Here is a 19,466-nt window from a genome sequence, read left to right on the forward strand (position 1 = left end):
CATGACTGCTTAAAAGTGCAACTATTCAGCAACAGTCTCACCTTTGCTTAGGATCTTTCTTCAGCAAACCTGACAAGAGAGATTTTGCTTCAGGTGACAACGTGCGTGGAAATCTAATCTCCTCCATAAGGATGAGTTCAAAGAGCTTTTCGTGGTCCTGATTGTAGAAAGGGAGACGGCCACACATCATTTCATACATCACAACTCCTAAACCCCACCAGTCCACTGCACGACCATAGTCATTGTCTTCCAGCACCTGCAGAAATATAAGAAAAGACTTTAGGAGACATTCCCAAACCAGGTGTGAACATAGAACTTGAGAGGCAAAATTTACTCCCCCATTTCACACACCACAACCAAATCGACCAATGAAATATTTGCAGAAGATCCATTTGAAAGGAACTGGCATCCATGTCATGGCACTGTGTGAAGAAAGGGGAAAAGGAGACAGTGGGCAGGCTACAACAGCTTCCTTCTCTTCTTCCTCCCATCCTCCCTCACATGTTATGGTCATGGTAAGTACAACCTTCAAAAGTCCAAAGGCCAAGAACTCTTCTCATATTACATAGCCAGCTGTTCAAGTCTCACTTACTCATTACAGACTGTTCCAAATAGGATCCAGGTTTTTTTAGAAAAACCCCAAATCAACAAGGAGCCAGTATGGGGAGAAAAGAACATCAATCTGTACTTCACAAGTGACAAGTCAAACTTCCCCATCATCTTTGCATCAACCTGCACCGTCCAAAGGGTGGCTCTGACCACTCACAAGTACTAAATGCCTAATCTACATTAAAAGCTAAGAACCAGAACGCTGCTTCTAACATTTGACCATCTGTAAGGCTGTAAAATGACAGCCAAATTGTCTGGAAATGTTTCCCCTGCTCCTCTGCTCCTCTCCAAAGGCTCTTGCTTACTAGCTCTAACACTCCTGCCTCTGCTTGGAGGGCTGCAAACTCAGGAACTGTCAATGGGGTGGACTTATGCCAGGTCTCACAGATGAAGCAGCCTAGTACAGTTCATTCTTTTCTTCCCCTGGGCACTTCTACCTAACAAACCCCTGGCTGGCACAGGGGACTTGGGACCCAGCAGCAGCCTCCATCTCTCCTGCTTGCTCTAGAGAAGCCCTGTCTTAGTGCATTTCTGATCCTCTGCACAGAACGTTGCTGAAGGGAGTCAGGAGTGTCTTGTCAAGTGGATGTTATGAGAACGTCTCTAGACTTTGTGTCTCCTACACAGTTGTCTGTAGCTGATGCCAACAGTCTCATGTTCCAGATTCTGTCCTCAAGTTTTAGTTGTCATCTTCATTCTTTTCACGGGTCTGCACTGAACTGCTTATTCTTTTTAAGAGCACAAACCACGACAGTACCACCATTGTGTTTTCTTGTTGCATGGCATCTGTGTGAGCTTTACATTGCTACAGTTCAGAATATTTCACACTCAAAATTAAAAGGGTGGAAGAGCCAAATGAAGTAGGTCAAGTGTAACAAAACCAGGATCTGAACCTTCCTTTTTTGCACGCAAAAAGAAGCATTGAGACACTCCACACAACAACTACTTGCATTCTGCCTTCCTTTATTCACTAGTTATTCCCCTTAATTATCTGAATGAGGGAAAGGGCCTGCAGTAAAAATCAAAAGGGTGCCAGGTATTAGATTACCTCACTTTGGTCTATTTACAGCATCCCCTGCTGCATGATTCACACCAAACGACAGCTGGCTGTGCAGCTGCCCCGTACATGTATACGGTCGACACAGCTGCCGGCCGGACAGGATTCCAGGAGCCGGCCTCATCCTTCCCGAGGCACCATGGCCCTTCAGCTCTCAGGAGATATTGTGTGACAATGCAGTTAACACTCTCTGAGTCACCTTGTTCAATAAGTGCTTCCTGTTCACACTCCCCTACACTTGGGTTACCTAAAATAAAACAGTCATGGGGCCTCCAATTTTATTTTTATTTCTTAAACTGCTGCAAGAGATGCACTAGGAGAGATTGAAAGAAAAAGGAAACCACAAAGGCCTTTGTTGTGTACGGAGCAAATGATATGGGTGCTTTTGAAATGCAACAAATATTTCAAATGTTACTTTAGTCAGCATATTAAGAGCCCGGATGATAAACTGGCTTACTAACTACAACTCTTCACCTCCATTAATTTTAAAGAGAATATAAAATGCTTATCTCTTCTAAGTTCTTTATCACAAAGACCATACACTTCTGACTGCACAAAACACAGCCATGGTCTTAGTATCAAAAATACACTGTAACAAAAAAGGTATTGCACTCATTTATTGCAACAAGCAGGATAGCTGGGGAGCAGTAAAGTAACAAGGTCATTTCATTTCAGTAAGGGATCATTTCCTAATGAGCAGCTCTAGACTGCTGAGAGACAGAATTTGAAATAGAAGGCAGAACAGCTGTAAACATCACAGCCATCGATGTATTTGACACATCAAAGTTGACATGGTTCAGTCACTGTCATCCATGCACAAGATTCCAGTATGAACCTAAAAACAACAATGCAACAACTGTACAAACACACTGCTGTGCCAGATGCAAGTCACAAATGCAGACAGGATTGAGACCCTGCTTTTAAGGATGTTTGACCTTAAAGGTATGGAGTATCGCTTCTGTGTAATTTCCACATATTTTGCATGCTATCAACCAGATGACAAAAGCCTCCAGAATTTAAAACTCCAACCCACAGATAAGATTTGCAAGTAAAAGAGAGAGCTGGGTTAATCAAAAGGATTTCAGGGTTTTAGATGAGCCAACTCATCATAAATATTAAAAAGAAAAATTATAGCAAATAATATAACAGAAACAACGTAACACCTGCACAGGGAATCCCCACATTCCAAGTTAGGAAAAAAACAAAACCAAAACAATAAATACTTTTAGTCTCCTCATAAAATCCTTGATGAGAAACTGAAGCTCAGCAAGTGATTTTAAGAGGGAAGCTAAAATAAAAACTCTGTTTATGAATACAAAACACTCTGTCGTGCTGCTAGTTACTCCCTGCATCAGTAAATCTCAAATTGTGGTGCACGAACCCCAGTTCAGATTCACTGAAGATTTCTGGGGATCCACAGAGAGCTGGCAGCTATCCTGAGACTTGCTCCATCTCCTTGCTGCAAGCTACTTCAACAGGTGCCCACGTTCTTCATTATCATGAAGAGACTTGGAGGCCCTTGAAAGCAGCTGAGAGTTAAAAAAAATACAAACAAAAAACAAGAGCTTGCTGCCACCACTATGCAAACAGAGAGCGCAAAAGTGCTGGTCAGCAAAGAAATCAGCTCTCAGTAGAAATACTCCTCCTCCGCTCTGGTTTACCATACTTTCTACTTCCACATAGTTCTAAGAAAGGTTTGCAATACCCAAGTCTGCCATTTTGGAGAAACGCTACATCCTGGCTGTGCCAATCATGGAATTGTTTCAGTTGGAAAACACCTCTAAGATTAATCACACCCAACTGTTGATCTACTGCCACTATGGCCATTAAACTATATCCCAAAGTGCCATGTCTACACATTTGATTTTTTTTCCACACCTTCAGGGACAGCAACTCCACCACCTCCCTAGGAAGCCTGTTCTAGTGCCTGACAACTCTTTCAGTGAAGAAATTTTTCCTAATATCCAATCTAAACCTCCCCTGATGCAATTAGAGGCCACTTCCTCTTGTTCTACTAATTGATACTAGGGAGAAGAGACCAACACCCACCTCACTACAAACTCCTTTCAGGTAGTTGTGAGAGCAATAATGTCTCCCCTCAGCCTCCTCATCTCCAGACTAAACAAACCCAGTTTCCTCTGCTGTGCCAACCATCTGTAATTTGCTGTCAGGCCAAGGCTTGCTTCTGCCTGTGCTCCAAGCTAGATGGAAGTTTTAATGCCACAGGTAGCAAAGCACCCACCACAAGGCAGCCAGCCCTTCTGTGAGGCACACCACGTTAGCTCAGGCTTGGTGCCCTACTAACATAGGCAGTCTGCTTCCAGACAGCTCCAAGCGTGGGTAGCGAGAACTAGCGTCTGCCTGCTAAATACCATGTACACATCTATCCTCTATCACACCATTTTGCTTTTGATCTGCATGTAACTAACACAGCTGTAACACCACCTGTGTTGCATAACTCTCAGAAGCAACATTTCCAAGATGAAAGTCGAAAGCACACATTTGCATTTTAGACTTTTTAAAAAAAAGTTAGTAAAACAAATTCCCCTAAACGCACAGTTTGGGGACTGAGATCCCCTGCTTGGATTTATTTCTTTAAAACTAAAGAATTTGAATTAATATTAGTCGTAAAACAGAAGGCACTTGTAATGCACACCATGCTAAATACTGCAGAAAAAGCTCGGTCTACCATGTTTCTGAAAATACATCCCCTTTATACTGTCTTCAAAAAAAGTAAAAGGACTGGAAAATGTTTTTACTTCTTAAACAAAGTCCTCTTGATAGCTTTGAAATAGGCCAACACACAGCAAACAAACTGCAAAACCGTCACCAACCCATGATGTAGCATTTGAAGTGACTTTAGAGGTTTATCTTTAAATTCGATTTCTGACACAGGAAACAAGCACTGTTCCAGTAAAATGCAAATATTCCCTGAAGCACAAAGAAGACACTACTCTGCCCAAAAATTATCACATATCATTATGCTAAAGTTATGTCCCAGAGCATGATGAATAAAATATTCTCAGTATGTGTTGTTACATAATAGCAGTTACTGTATGAACACATTATGGCACAGGAACTGTTCTTCCCATCACTACAGCTATCATGGATGTCATTTCAGAAGATAATTTAGTACAACAGGCAACAAAAACATACCTCTGGCGCAAGATACTCTGGAGTGCCACAGAAAGTCTTCATTGTTGCTCCATCCTTGATGCCCTCTTTACATAGTCCAAAGTCTGTAATTTTTATGTGTCCATCTTTATCCAGCATAAGATTTTCCAACTGAGAAGAAAATCCAAATGAAAGACATCACATATGGCATACACCGTTTCTGAGCAAGGCAAGGAGAAACATGAGTTTCTGCAGATCAGTTTTCATACTCCTTCTCACCTGGGGTCAGAAACACAGTAGCTGCCAAATCACATATGATGTAAATATACACTTACATCACTTTCTTTAGGGAACATGAGGTATGTAGACATTGTATTTATGCTTCTAAAATATTACTACCAACAGAACACTAGTTCTTTTAAAAATATATTAAGTATCCCCTCTCACACAACTTCGTATCTGCTTTTGCTCTAAGTGATTTAAAGAAATACCCTGTACCAGTAGAGACAGCGACTGAAACAAAAATCAAATGCAAGGCTAAGGAACGACTTCCAAAGAGATCTTTTACACCAGAGTTATTTTACAGATTTATTACTCAGCACATGGTATTCATCCTAGCCTGCACCACTGATTTTTGAGAAAGCCATTCAGATTTCAGGATACTATGTACAAAATAAAGCACACTTTCAAAGGAATCATGGTGATATGGAAGACATAATCCCAGCAGGAATCCCAAAACGACTTTGATGGAGCCTGAAAACATTACACAGCATGCTTCATTTTAGATTGCTCCTACATGAACTACCTGTATCCCCCTCATCCTTTCCTGAAAATACTTCTTAGGACATAAAAAAAAAAAAAAAAAAAAAAGTCTTGCATTTTCCTCAAGAATTTCCCAAGTTTGTTTGCCCTGAGGTTTCTTCTTGTATTGTTGTTTTTTTTCCCCTTCAGTGCCCACCAAAAAAGTAAGTAACTTGAGGCTTACCCAATTTTCTAACTGCAAGGAGATGCTAAGGAGATAGTGCTGCACAACACACTGCAATGAAGAGCAACCTCTACACAGTATGAATTTTCATCAATCTAGTAAGACCTGGGTTAAAGAACCCAGGGTTATGTTTCATCATGCAGAAATGCCAGCAAAGTTTCCCATAGAACATAAGCAGACAAGTGAAAATGCAACCCAAGTAGCTCAGCACCCCTTAATTTCTCCAAAATGCTGCTGGGATCCTGATAAATGAATTATACAACCTCTTAGACTATAAAGGTGTTTAGATGTTCTCTAAAGTCAAGTCCAACAGCTGCAATAACTGCTATGTTAAAGTTCATTCAGGAAGTAATTTCTTACAATTAAGGCTCATTTGCTTTTGTGACTACACACAAAAAAGCTTCAACCCCCAAAGCCTATGACATTATTTTTCTTTGTACCTTCAAATCTCTATAAACGACGTTCTTCTCTGAATGCAGGTAATCCAGTGCTGAAACAATCTCAGCTCCATAAAATCGAGCCCGGTCTTCAGAAAAGACACGCTCTCTTGACAGATGGAAAAACAACTGCAAGAACAGTAATTTTTTTACCTTTAAATTGCCCATTTTTTACCTTTAGATGCCCATTTCACACTTTTGAAGCCTTCCTGCTTGGAATGTGATATTACCTAATAGAAAACTCCTTCCCGTCTTCACTCAGCTGTGCCCCCAAATGTGTTTTAAATCATCATAAATTAAACAATTAGACAACTGTATCTCATAGTCACAGATGCACACTGACAACCAGTTTGTGTACTGCACATTCTTCTATATATGGAAAATTATGAAAACTCATTTTGATTGAGATACAATTACATATAGAAACTACAGCTTAAAGCATGTTTTAAAGACATGTTAATATTACAATTTCCCTTCTTGACTGTCTAACAGCAGTTTGCTGTTTCTAGTTCTCCCTCTAAAGTAACATGTGCTCACAACACACATTAAAAAGCATTAAAAGTTTTCTGCAGAGCAACTAGAAAGCAACCTTGCCTTCTTGAATTACAAAATGTCAAATTACAGTATGTTTCTGTCATGTAAAATATGACCCTACACCCAAGAACTCTATTTTATAAAATTAGAGTTAAGAGTCTTAATTCTTAATATTAGTTAAATGTGCAAACAGCTCTGTTTAACTGAAACAACTTGGATTAATTAGAATTGCAAATATGGTCCTTAGCTAAATCATGTCAAGCAGTACTAGCAGCAGTATAGGAAAATCCTAAAGTATTAATCATTGTTACAGTTTCCTTACCTCCCCTCCATTAGCATACTCCATAACAAAACACAAGCGGTCATGTGTCTGAAAGGAATACTTTAAAGCCTGAAACAGATTTAAAGCAAAACTCAGAAGACAGATCACACTGATTTTCAGAACTGTAGACAGACATGAAATTTTCTATTTTAGTGGACTTTTCATCCTTTGATCTTATATACTTATACATCATATCTTAGATACATAAACTCCTGTTGTAGATGAGGACTGACTTACCACCAACCTATTTCATTATAATAATTTAATAAAACTTTTTAAAAAAAATCCCTTATAGAAGCTATCAGTAACACTGAGAATGCTGTGAAACAAAATCCTGGCCCATTGATACAAATGTACTGATAGCAGCTCTGAAGTTTCCTCCCCAGGCCACACACAAGCTCTCACAGTTTCATCTCATAGACAAGAGGTGACAACCAAAGCCCAGAGCACAAGGTTTTACCACACTGACTACAAGCCTTCTGATATAAAACACACATATATTTACTAACACCATCTCCCTGGTGTCTGCCTTGCTACCTGCAACTTCTCCCTGCCGACAGCCTGCCAGAGGATTGAGTAATGCTGTCAATATCAATTTGTGAACAAAACCAGACTGGACAGAGGGTGTAATGGAGCATCACAAGATGCCTTTGTACAGTCCTGTCACATGTATTCCTGTGACAAGAGTAACATCAATTAGTTTGCCACAATTTTAAGTTTTTTGGTCATAACCCAGTGTCATAGCTGCCTTCTCAAGACAGCCCTTGTTTTGGATATTTAAGTTTAGGAAAGCATTAAAAAGAAAATATCACATACAGTATCATCATGTTCACTGCTAGGGTGGTCTAAACCAGTTGTATTTTTGCAGAGTAAGGGAAGATCAGGTTTTAGATGCAGCAACAAACATTTACTGGTTGTAACCAATACAGCCAATATTTATTTTCAGAGGCTATGCTTAAAAGGTCTAAATTTCAGCAAAGCCTTTATGTACCTGGACAAAGGAAACAACTGGGATCCAACACAGGTCCCTAACAGAGCTTATGTGGTTGGAAATAATTCAGAGACAACTTGTGATAAATACTATAAACAAAATCTTGAGGTAGAACTTTGATATCTAAACTCAGCTCAAAGAGATTGCTGGCACCAGATGTCTGAACTCAGAGTAAGACGTCTGAACTGAGAGTACAATTTGATTTTACAGCTAAGCCAATCCAAAAGGAAAGGAGTGGATAAAGCAAAGTCCTGCTCTTTCCTGTTCCATTCCATGTTCTCCCACCATTATCTTTTGGCTGGCATAACCAACACTGATTCTGTAGTGACCTGCATCTGGGAACTTCAAAAAACAACAAAGAAAATCAAAATTAAAGGGTTTTACCCCCACTGTATCTTCCCAAACTTGTTTGTCACAAGATCACGGTCACCCTGATCTCTACCACAAAGAGAAGACCAAGCATTTGGAAATAGCAAGACATTAAGTGAGTGAACCATGATGTCAAACCACACCCTGAAACACTGTCTTCAAGACGTTCTGAGTACATGCTCTGCAAGAATCAGAAGAATTTTAAAAGCATTTTAATTTGTGCTTCCCAAAAATGGAAGAGGTACTAAAATACACAGCCACTCTGAAAACACAGATCTCAGATGCATTATATAAACAACAACAACAACAAAAAAGGAAAGTCTTGGTTGTCACAATGTCAAGCTACACTCAGCAGAAAGAGATCCTTACAGTTAGGAATGGATGCCGTGAGTTCTGTAAAACGCGGTTTTCTGTCAGCGTGTGCGCTACTTCATCCTGCAACACAAGCAGAACGGAGTCAGCAAAGGGATTCCCCAGCTGAGGGGACCATTTAAAACGCTAATTATTTACAAGTACTCAGAGAATCCTTGGTATGACTCTTCCTGAAGGCTGTACCAAGAGTGAACCACATTCCCAAGTTTCCCATCTACTCACCTTTGCTACAATCACTTCCTTCTTCAGAATTTTCATAGCATAATACCGTCCAGTTGCTTTTTCTTTGACTAAAATGACCTTTCCAAAAGTGCCTTTTCCCAGTAGTTTAAGGTATTCAAACTCATTCATGGTCTGTTAACAATAGAGATAAACAAGAACTTAATTACATGAACTAACAACAAGTATGTTACTTCCAGACTAAAATTTCTCATTCAGATGAGAATACATTGCATCTGTGGTGGGTTTTTTAACCCTTTTGCTTACTGCTTAGCAGAATTCAGGACTATACATGATACTTACACACTCCCTAAGATAATCAATCAAACTATTTAGGGAAAAATGTAAGCTTTCAATTACCAGAATACTCTTTCAGATGACTCAACACTCAACTGTGCAAATACCACTCAACACATTATTATTATTAATCCATAGACATTTTGAGCATTTTGTCATTGCAGACACTCAATAGAGGGCACATATTGTCCTAATATCAGGGATTTAACCCATACTTTTTTTTCTCTGATGTTGCCCACCTCTCTAAGAGACCAGCATTTCATGGAACAGCACCAAAACCCAGAGGCAAAAAGACTGCCTCACAGATTAGCGATTCATCTTTGTTTTGTCATTAAAAAAAACACATGGAAAATCAGAATCTTGCAAGCTGAGGACAGTCTCTGTACAGTCATGTCAATGACCACTGCCAACATGGCAAAAGCAAGATTTATACAGCCAGAGGCTACTGTAACCTCAACTGGGGAGAAACATTAAGATGCTCCCAACAGCAAACTTCCTCCATATTCTTCCCTAGAGCTGGATGAGAAAAATTTCTGCTAATTGTTCAATACAGTTGATGCCAGGATCCCAAAATCACTGTTTCAGAAGAATGTGCTTATTTGACCGACAAGGTGGTTCTTGCATTTCTATGAAGAGCTGCTTAGCAAGAGTAGTATCTTTCTCTTGCTGAGCATCTACATTCAATCAAGGCCACAGAAGCCTAATGGCAGTCTAATTCAGACTGACATGTAAGTAACCACGCACATCAGTCTAAAACCATTGACATGACACAAGGATGGCACATACTTTGTGGTGACACTGGTGGGTGGCTTTGTGCTTTAAAAACCTTAACTAGTTTTCCCAAAACTGACACATGGTCAGATAAAGACACAAGGAAACACCTTCATACAATCCACAGGGCCTATGTCATGTTGCCATTTACATGGGAGAAGGTTCTACCAGGTGGGAACACTTTGGAAAATGAAAATCCAAACAGAAGACCATGTGGGTGTAAGAGAAATGAAGCAAGGTTGAAGACAGATACCTAACAGGGCTCCACAGAACAAAGATCACCTCTGGCAGATACTCCTTTCATTGAAGGCCATGGTTGAGACAATGCTGTGCCTGATGCAAAACCCCAAGCTGTAGGAACACTATGGACAGACACCACAGCAGCTGTCTGGGAACTACCTTAAACTCTAAATCCAGAGCAGTTAAATCCACTGGACCCATCCTAAATCCTGCAAATCTACTGGAATATCTTTGCACCAGCCTGCAAAGAATTGACACGGCCACATGGTCCATCAGGAGCTATGATTTCAGCCGCTGCACAACAGGAAAATAGGCAAATAAAATCCAGACCTGAGCTGGCCTGAAAGCCATCCAGTAGGTGCATCTGAACTCAGAACCTCAGCAGACCCAGACAAGCTTTGACTCACACCTGCTCAGTTCAGGCAATTGTTTCCTCCAGAAGATGCATCTATAATCAACTGTGTAATTGTTATGGGAACAGATGTGTCTTGATGGCTATTTCTTGTCTACATTTGAAAACACCTAAAAATTATTGTTATTCCTGCTATGCTCACTTACCACTTTGTGTTTTGGCTTTGTCATAGAAACCTCCATTTCTTCAGCACCTGAATTATCACTGGGAGAGCCAGATCTAAAATCCATCATCTCTTCCTCTTGTTTCTTGAGGCTGTCTGCTACTGTTTGGATGGCTTTTGTCCATTCTTCCCTGGCAAAATACAAGCAAAGACATTCATTGCTTATGACTTGATTACCACCCGCCACAGCAAAGGTTGACAAGAATACAGAGCAACTAACGCTCTCTGATGAATCAGTGCAACATACAAAGAATTCTGTGCATTTTCAAGCACTGTAAAATGCACTTTTTAAAGAGCACTTCAAAAGTATATCATTATTAATCATACTAGAAACAAGAGACAACTGAAATTCTCCCAGTCTGGATACAGTATAAGGTTTTTCAGACAACAGAATTTGTAACAGGGATTCAGTCAGCAGCTCAAGATATGACCTGGTAATACAGAGATTTACATAACAAAACCAAAAAGCACAAGGCTCCCAATGCAGCACAAAGCAGTTAAACACAGCTTCTCCATTCCTGTGGTGCACCAAAACACGTATCCAACTGTTGGGGGCACTATGGCACCTCTTCACACACAGATCCTGAATCTTAATGGCAAGGGTATTCTAGGGAAGCTCAGGATACTTAGGTTATTCCTCTGCTGTAAAGATGATGACAGAACTGCAGCAATTCCTGTGTGAATTTTAGTATAAAGTCAGCAAAAGCAGCAACATTTTATCCTAGGCACAGATCTTGGTTATGAAAAAGTTTCCATAACTGTTTCAGCAATGGGTGCTCTAATAGTGACCCCTCAGACTCCCATGGAGACCACTTCCACTCCAGTGTCCTTCGGGAAATTTCACACCTTTGGAAACTACTGAAGTGGAAATTCTTGGTCTTCACTTCATTTCACTGCAGATTTATCGAACGTAAAGCATACAACTCGTAAAGGCTTACAGGGTTTTGGGATGGACTTTTAAGGAACAGAAGGACTGATGACATGTTCGGTGGACTGTGTCAATTTACCATGTTTTACCATCTTTTGTGATCTGTAGGGAATGGGACATAGTGGTTTAGCGGATGTTTTCTGTATGCTGGCTAATCTCTTCTCCCAGGGACACCCCAGGTAAAATACTTTGCTACAAAACAGGAATAGCCAATGCTAAAAGAACACTATGCACAACCTGCAGTGAAGTCATGCCATCCCAATCAAGGTCAAAATTTTCACTGGTTCTATAAAATCATCAAATATAATTTTAAAATCGTATCTGAACATACAAATTTCACTTTGTGGAGAAGAGGCAGATCATTCCCTAGAGGAAGCAAAGTCTACAGGGAAAAAGTACCCAACATAAGATTCTAGTAAAAACGTCACAAATTGCACATAAGGTCTTTCCTGCCCTGTGCATTTTTTGGTTCGGGTTTGGTCTGCATGTGCACTATCCAACCCCATCTAGGGCAGCAAGGTAATGCTAAACATTCTGAACATGCTCCCTATACTCTCAGCACAGACTACTTCATTCACCATCACAAACACATTCCTTCATTTACTAGTCATTTTTCATATTCAGAACAACTACAAAAGAACTTCCTCTTCTGTATTTTTATCTCTCTTAAAAAACAAACGCTGGTTTTAAAAGGCACAGAGAAAGATAAAGGCATATCTACCTTCACATCTCTTTCAAGATTTGCTACTGACTTGGTTGGGATCTAGGCCATCCTGAATTTAGTACCTTTGATTTTTGGGAAACCAGAATTTCACCCTCAGCTTATATGTCTCAAGTGTACACAACAGAGGTGACTAACACTCTGAGCCCTGAAATGTCACAAAATTGACTTAATTGGCTAGGAGGGAACAAAACAAGATTGAAACACGATCTTCCCCCAAATGGAAACTGTTATTCACTCCCTTTAGGGTCACTGACCACAAAGCTACTAGAAGAAACAAGGATCAGTTCCTTTTTCTTTTCTTTTCATCTGATTTTACCTTCTTCTGATCATTGTAATATAATCAAAAGCTATAAACAAGAACTTCCTCTAAAACAGTACCTGTAAAGGTTACAGAATAAAAAAGCAAAGAATATTAGGTAGAATTTGCTGATTAAAAAAAAAAAAAAACAAACATGCCATTATCACATGTAGGGAGGATAAGGGTTTTAAAATACCCCTTCCCCTAGGGCAATGGTACTGGAATAATTTAAGTTCAGTTCCTGAAGATGAAGTAAATATTTAAATACTCGGTAGTTGTAGAATAGCTGTGCTCAAAAACTGTTCTCTCAGGAGGTAAGACATCAATTCTCCAATGATGAGAGCACAGGATGCATGCTCTTAGCTTTGCTTCCTAACAGCTGAAACAGAATCTGCACCTGCAGCAGATAACTATCACTTTCATTCTCTCATTTGCATAAAACATTAGCAATCAGCAATGATACAACTAACTTTTTTTCTTTAAAAACAAGGTGTCTAAAGACTTTAAAAGGTCAGCATTTTGACACAACTCAACTTTGTCTGATTCTCTATTCCACTTTTGTACATCTTTCCTGAAACTCCCAGAGCAGAAAACTTTCATTTCATGTGCCACAACATTTCCAGTGAGAAAACACGGTATCACAGTATATCAGAGGTTGGAAGGGACCTCAAGAGATCATCAAGTCCTACCCCCCTACCAAAGCAGGATCACCTAGGATAGTCCGCACAGGAACACAGCCAGGTGGGTTTTGAAACTCTCTAGAGAAGGAGACTCCACAACGCCACTGGGGAGCCTGTTCCAGTGCTCTGTCACCCTCAAGTTTCTCCTCATGTTGAGGTGAAATCTTCTGTGTTCTAGTTTGAACCCATTGTTCCTTGTCCTATCACTGTGTACCAGCAAAAAGAGCCTGGCCCCCTTCTCCTGACACCCACCCCTCACATAGTTATAGACATTGATCAGATCCTCTCTGAGTCTTCTCTTCTCAAGACTAAACAGCCCCAGGGATCTCAGTCTCTCTTCATAGGGCAGATGCTCAAGTCCCCTAATCATCCTCGTGGCTCTCTGTTGGATTCTCTCCAGCAGGAGACTGAACCTCAAGTTTCCAGAAATAGCTACCTGAATGCTGGTACACACCTGCACCTGTCCATTTTGGATATCCAACCTGGCAATGATTCGTTTACAAATACTACCCAGAATCCACTCTCTGAAATTCTCCTTTAAGGTACCTTCTATACTGCAATACACACTGAAACTGAGGCACTCAAAAATTATCTGTGGCTTTTCAGTCTCGACATACGTCATCTGATAAATAAGAGCTTCGGCAAAGGACTTGCTATTAATGCTGAACACTTGCATCTGCTTTTGCAAGTAGTTTATGTATTAAATATGAATGAAACATACCGCTCCTCTGGAGTCTCCACATGAAATGTTCTTTCAATTACTGTGGTCCACTGGAGGCATCTAATGATAAATGTGTTTGGTTTAGGTCGTTCTGTCTTCATCAGCTGGCACTCTACCACAATCGAGGAAGAAAGAGTCATGGTACATAAGCAGGTTTAAATAATCATTTATCTTTATTCTTATCTAGCAAACTGTTGCGATTAATCAGCCATAGAAATCTCTGTAAGTACTTCTTTAGCAGACTTGAGACAATTTACTCTGTTGATGAAACCAATACATAGTCTGAGAGAGAGTCATCTAAGCAGCACTGAAATCAAATTCTGCTTTGAAAGGCTCCATGTTTTGTTGGCCCATAGAGGTAAGTAGAAATGTGATGTGATGACACAGAAGATGTTCAAGACTCAGATCCTACATTCCAAAGGTCATCCAGAGCAGAGCACATGGACAAAGACAGCTGATAATGCAGCAATTACATCCACTGAAACTTCCCTGACATAAAACCCTGTCCTTGGCTTTCAAGTTGTTGCTAGGGCTTCTGTTTGGTCATTCTGCAGTGACCTAATGAAAATTAGACTCAGCATTTCCAATTCTCAAACACTAGAGGGAACATCACACTGCAGAGGCACTCCCAGAAAAGACCCCATCCAAAATGCTTTCAGGACAGTCAGTCAGATGCTGTACAGACATGCCACTAAGAGCTTCCATCTTTGCCAGTATTGAAGCACAACCTAAACCACTGAAGAAATACATCTACATCCAAACCCACCACTTCCTTTCACAAAAATGCTCTTGAGAGATAAGCCTTAATTTTTAATTTTTTTTTCTAAATCACACCTACTATTTTAAGCTTCATAGGATGTTTTGAGTGTTTATCCTTCAAATATGGGCCTGTAAGTGCACCTGATTAAAAGTACACTAGCTGTACTAGAAAAAAAAAAAAATCAAGAAAATCAATGAAATAACCACCAAAACTCCATATTTTTCAGATCTGCATTAACAGAAAATCTAATGCTAATTAAAAAGCTCCTATATTAAACGAAAGTCAAATTAAGAAATAAAGTAAGCAGAGGTAAAAAAAAAGAGAGAGAGATAATTGGGGATTTTTTTTTAATTACATTAGAGACTCTTCCTTGCAGTTAATGAAACCACAAGCTTGCTATTATTCGGCCTTCAAGTTCTTAACCAACTTCCAAATAAATAAAAAGGCACTATGAAGACAACAAGAAATTTCTGCTTACTGCTAAAGCTATGAATATCCTTTACCATCAGCACTGTGTAAATTGAAGATAGAATCTCACCAGAGCAACAGCACACATTACTTCAGCTACACTGGCACCACTGGGTTAATTTTATTATTGTGAAAATTTAGAATGCTGAGTTTTAAATTCAAGCTCTTAATTAGCACCAAGATAAAATATTTAGCACCAGTTTTTTGGGTGCTGTATTTTTGGCAATATATTTCATGCCTCATTTGCTACTGGGATTATAAGCTTTTCATAGAGTAGCTTTGCATTTTTCACAACAAGAAAATCTAATTTTTCTTTAATAGCATGCCGAGGTTACACTACATCCAACTAAAGTACTGCAATAAGAGAAAGTTTATTAATGAGTCCTGAAAAGATTTTAGTGTGATAAACAGCACTCCTTCATTCACTGAGATTAAAGAATTTCCACACTGTGCCACTGATGTGCTTGCAGAGTGCCAGATTTAGCCTTCCAAATATCTCCATCCTCTTTCACAGAATGGCAATGAAGGCCGAACACAACTGCACAAGTTGGCTCAGCCCATTCAGTCTGGTTCTGATAAATTCAGTTCAAAAGATCTCATTCCTGTTTCCAGATTGCCCACCTTAGCCTAGCTGCTCTGCTTTGTTGTTGGTTTGCCATCTCTCATTTTTGTCTGCTTAATGGGATTAGATTGTGGCTGGGGTTGTCCTCTGAGCCTGCACAATGCAGCCCTATCAGATACTGATTTGGTCTGAAAACCTAAGGAAAAAAATTGGGCTATTTCTAACCTTGTGCTAATCCAGAACTGTTCTCCTATAGTTATCCAGAAGTGTAGCATTTTGAAGAAATAATAGAGAGGTTTTGCTTACTTTTTAAAACAGATTTGAGATTCATATTTAGTGTCTCAGATTAAGTGCTTTGAAGTAGCAGCACAGATACTTAAACCAGCTACAAACTCTAAATTTTCACCATTGAATTTCAGTGTAATAAACTACACAAGGCATTCATTTTCTGTTATAGAAGGGGACCAACTAAACTTTTCCCCTAAACCAGCACTGTCCATTGATATTTGTTAAAGCTTTGCTGATCCAGCAATCTTTAAGGCATACAGCAAGATGAATAATAGAGATTTGTCAGTTAATAACCACTATAATTCAAGTATGTCACATAGAAGTGTTTTGTTTAGAGAACAATATGCTGTCTAATTACCCTGCTCAATCATAACAGCACATATCAAGAAATACAGAAGGCTTTATTTTTAAATTGCTTTATCAAAATGCTGTCCCGCATAGGTTTCAGAAAGTTTGAAGCTACCATTTAGTTCTCCTCATATATGACAATCACATGGATTTTATCAACAAAAGTAGGAGGCTGAAGGTTTTTTCTTACTTTTAAAACAAATTCTGTACTCCTCACTGTAGCTGGCAAGCTAAAGAAGCACCAAACTTGTCTTCTATAATCATGTATTACAACATGCACCACAACAGCAGAGTACAGATGCAGATGCTGTATAACATTAGGTCTGATTCATGGCATGTTTGGGGGTTCTGCTATGAAAGCATTCACATTTCAAATACAGACTGAGGGTCACTTACCCACTTCCAAGACAGTTTTTCCTGTCAAACAGGCCAACCTAAGTATTTCCCATTTTCAACAAAGTAAGTAGTATAAACAGCAGCCTGTTAAAAATGATTTAAATCACTCTAAAGAACCTCTTGATTCTTTCCTGGCCTTTGGTCTTTTAAAGTAAGTAGGACAGAGAAATTGTTCCTAACAGGAATAGACACCAAGGCATTCAAATGTAAATTACCATTTTGTGTTTGAAAGACACTTAGTATTATCCCAATGACTTTCTAAAATGTCACAATATTTGCTTCCACAGCACTTAAGCTAAAAGGCAGATTACTTGCTATGAAAGTGTCAAACTTTGCTCCCTACATAATGACATCACACCTAAAACAATGTCAAGGAAGAATCCTTCCCATCCCTGCCTTGGTTTCTTTAAAGAAAGCAGTGGGGAGGGAGAAAAAAATAAAAAGAAAGAAAAAAATGTGTATCAGATAAATAAAATTTTATAAAAGCAAGGAGGAATATTACGTTGAGGTGCTCCTTATTTGCTAGTACCATCATATAAATTTGCCCCCAACATCTCAGCACAGCAGAAGCAAGTTACAGACCTGGGCTAAGGTGGCCCCTAGTAAGAGCAGACAAAAAAAAAATCCAGCCACTAATCTGGCCACCCCGTGCCCTCTGATAAACGCTTGACCGCAAACACAGTCCTGTCCCAAAAGGAGCACTCATATTGTTGAACAATTACGTTTGCAGCTGTACAAGAAAACCACTACGGTCCACCTTCCTTTTTGACAGTGGGAGAAATAATCCCTTCCAACAGAAACAGCCTCTCTCTCCATGTGGTTTTTCACATATACTGCTCTTCCCAGCGATATGGTTTTAAAGGCTTATAACCTAATAGACAGACATACATGATAATCCAAGATTATAATCAGTATGAGGGCTACTTATCTCTCAGATTTACAACACAGGTTCTATTGGTTATTTATCTGAAGGGTCACTGGAGCAGAACTATTTAGAAGAAGTAAAAAAGCCTGCACCTATCTTACTAGTGGTGAAGAACATAAATATGACTCAAAAATCTCAATTAAATGCTCAGACACCATTACTTGGACATTTTGCTGCCCTTTTTTTTTTCTTTTTATTTTTAAAAAAATCAATCAGCAATAAGTAACTTCCGAGGAAAATGAACTTATTAAACATATCATTAAATCACAAATATAGATATATGGCTATTTTAAATGGAATATGAGGTTTAATTAAACAGAATTTTTTTTAAAAAATGAACCTCTTTTTACCCATGGAGGACCATAGAAACGAGTTTTCAAAGATGGATGATCAGAACCCTCAGACTGAAAGAAAACAACTAATGTAGAGAAAGATGAGACTGTCAAGCATGTGGAAAGCATGCTATTTATTGGTAATATTTTCTTCATACCTGTTAAGGGAAAGATGGTGAATTAAGTATTTCCTACCTCTCACAGGTTGACAAAAATCACTTAATATGAATTTTACACTACCAGTAAGAAGAGTCCCCTAATCATAAAAAAAAAAAAAAAAAGAATTACATCTCCTACTTGCAAAGATAAAGTAAGTCTACATTATTTTACAGCAGAAGAGGGTAAAGATTTTAATCAGAAACATGGGACCACTTCCAAACAACAGACTGACAGAGACAGCCTGCCATCTCATTAAAAAAAAGAAAAAATCTAGTTCACTAATTAACAAAAAAGTCAGGGCTATCACTGTCTCCTGAAGAAAAAAAATATTATTTTTGACAACACATTTCAGCTAAATTCTCCCCATCTTTCACTGGCAGAAGGCTTCCACAGGCTACCTCTGCAGCACATGGCTGCATTCAGGCCTGAGCCTCCTCCACAGGCAGCTCAAGCTCACTCATGCTAACTTGACAAGTTACCCCAAATGAAAGCATCAGGCAAGCAGGTACAAAGGGAAAGCCTGTGGTGCAAAACACATCCATAAGATACAAATGTGGAAGGTACCCAGAAGGGAACTGCACATCAGGTGCTGGCAGCAATGCATGCCAGTGCCTATATAAGAAATTAAATCCTGGTGGGGCAACAGCTGCTTCTATAAGCCCAAAACCCCATAATGACTTCTGGCAAAGAAGCCCTCCCCTAATCATCAAGGCCTTCCCAATCTGCCACTGGTTCACCAGGGAATGCCACTGCTAGGAACATCTTTCCACCCACCACCCTCACTGCAACCCCTCTTACAGGGGCTACACCTTACTCTGTAGGTGTGTGTTGCATCTTTTCAACAATGCTCTGATGCCACAGTAACAATTTATCTAGAGATGCCAAGATGGGCTCAAACTGCCAAAGAAAGCACACCATATTGCTGTTGTGAAAACTCGTTTAAGTCAACCTATTTTGAAGCCAGCTTGGGCAAAGAGAAGGTCAT

At 39.5% G+C, this 19,466-nt stretch overlaps 1 protein-coding gene across 1 annotated transcript in view; it reads right to left on the bottom strand.

Annotated features, from left to right (window-relative positions):
* AKT1 (AKT serine/threonine kinase 1) overlaps positions 1 to 19,466 on the bottom strand; it is a 64,864-nt gene that overhangs the window by 12,318 nt on the left and 33,080 nt on the right. Inside the window, exons 3-10 of the mRNA XM_054400783.1 lie at positions 14,244 to 14,355; positions 10,876 to 11,023; positions 9,013 to 9,144; positions 8,788 to 8,853; positions 7,059 to 7,127; positions 6,206 to 6,331; positions 4,823 to 4,951; positions 42 to 256 (exon numbers count right to left, since the gene is read on the bottom strand). Of these exons, the coding sequence (XP_054256758.1) occupies positions 42 to 256; positions 4,823 to 4,951; positions 6,206 to 6,331; positions 7,059 to 7,127; positions 8,788 to 8,853; positions 9,013 to 9,144; positions 10,876 to 11,023; positions 14,244 to 14,355 (997 nt within the window). The remainder of the gene's footprint in view (positions 1 to 41; positions 257 to 4,822; positions 4,952 to 6,205; positions 6,332 to 7,058; positions 7,128 to 8,787; positions 8,854 to 9,012; positions 9,145 to 10,875; positions 11,024 to 14,243; positions 14,356 to 19,466) is intronic.

Source organism: Indicator indicator, chromosome 4, assembly GCF_027791375.1.
Source record: "Indicator indicator isolate 239-I01 chromosome 4, UM_Iind_1.1, whole genome shotgun sequence".
NCBI classification, from domain to species: Eukaryota; Metazoa; Chordata; class Aves; order Piciformes; family Indicatoridae; genus Indicator; species Indicator indicator.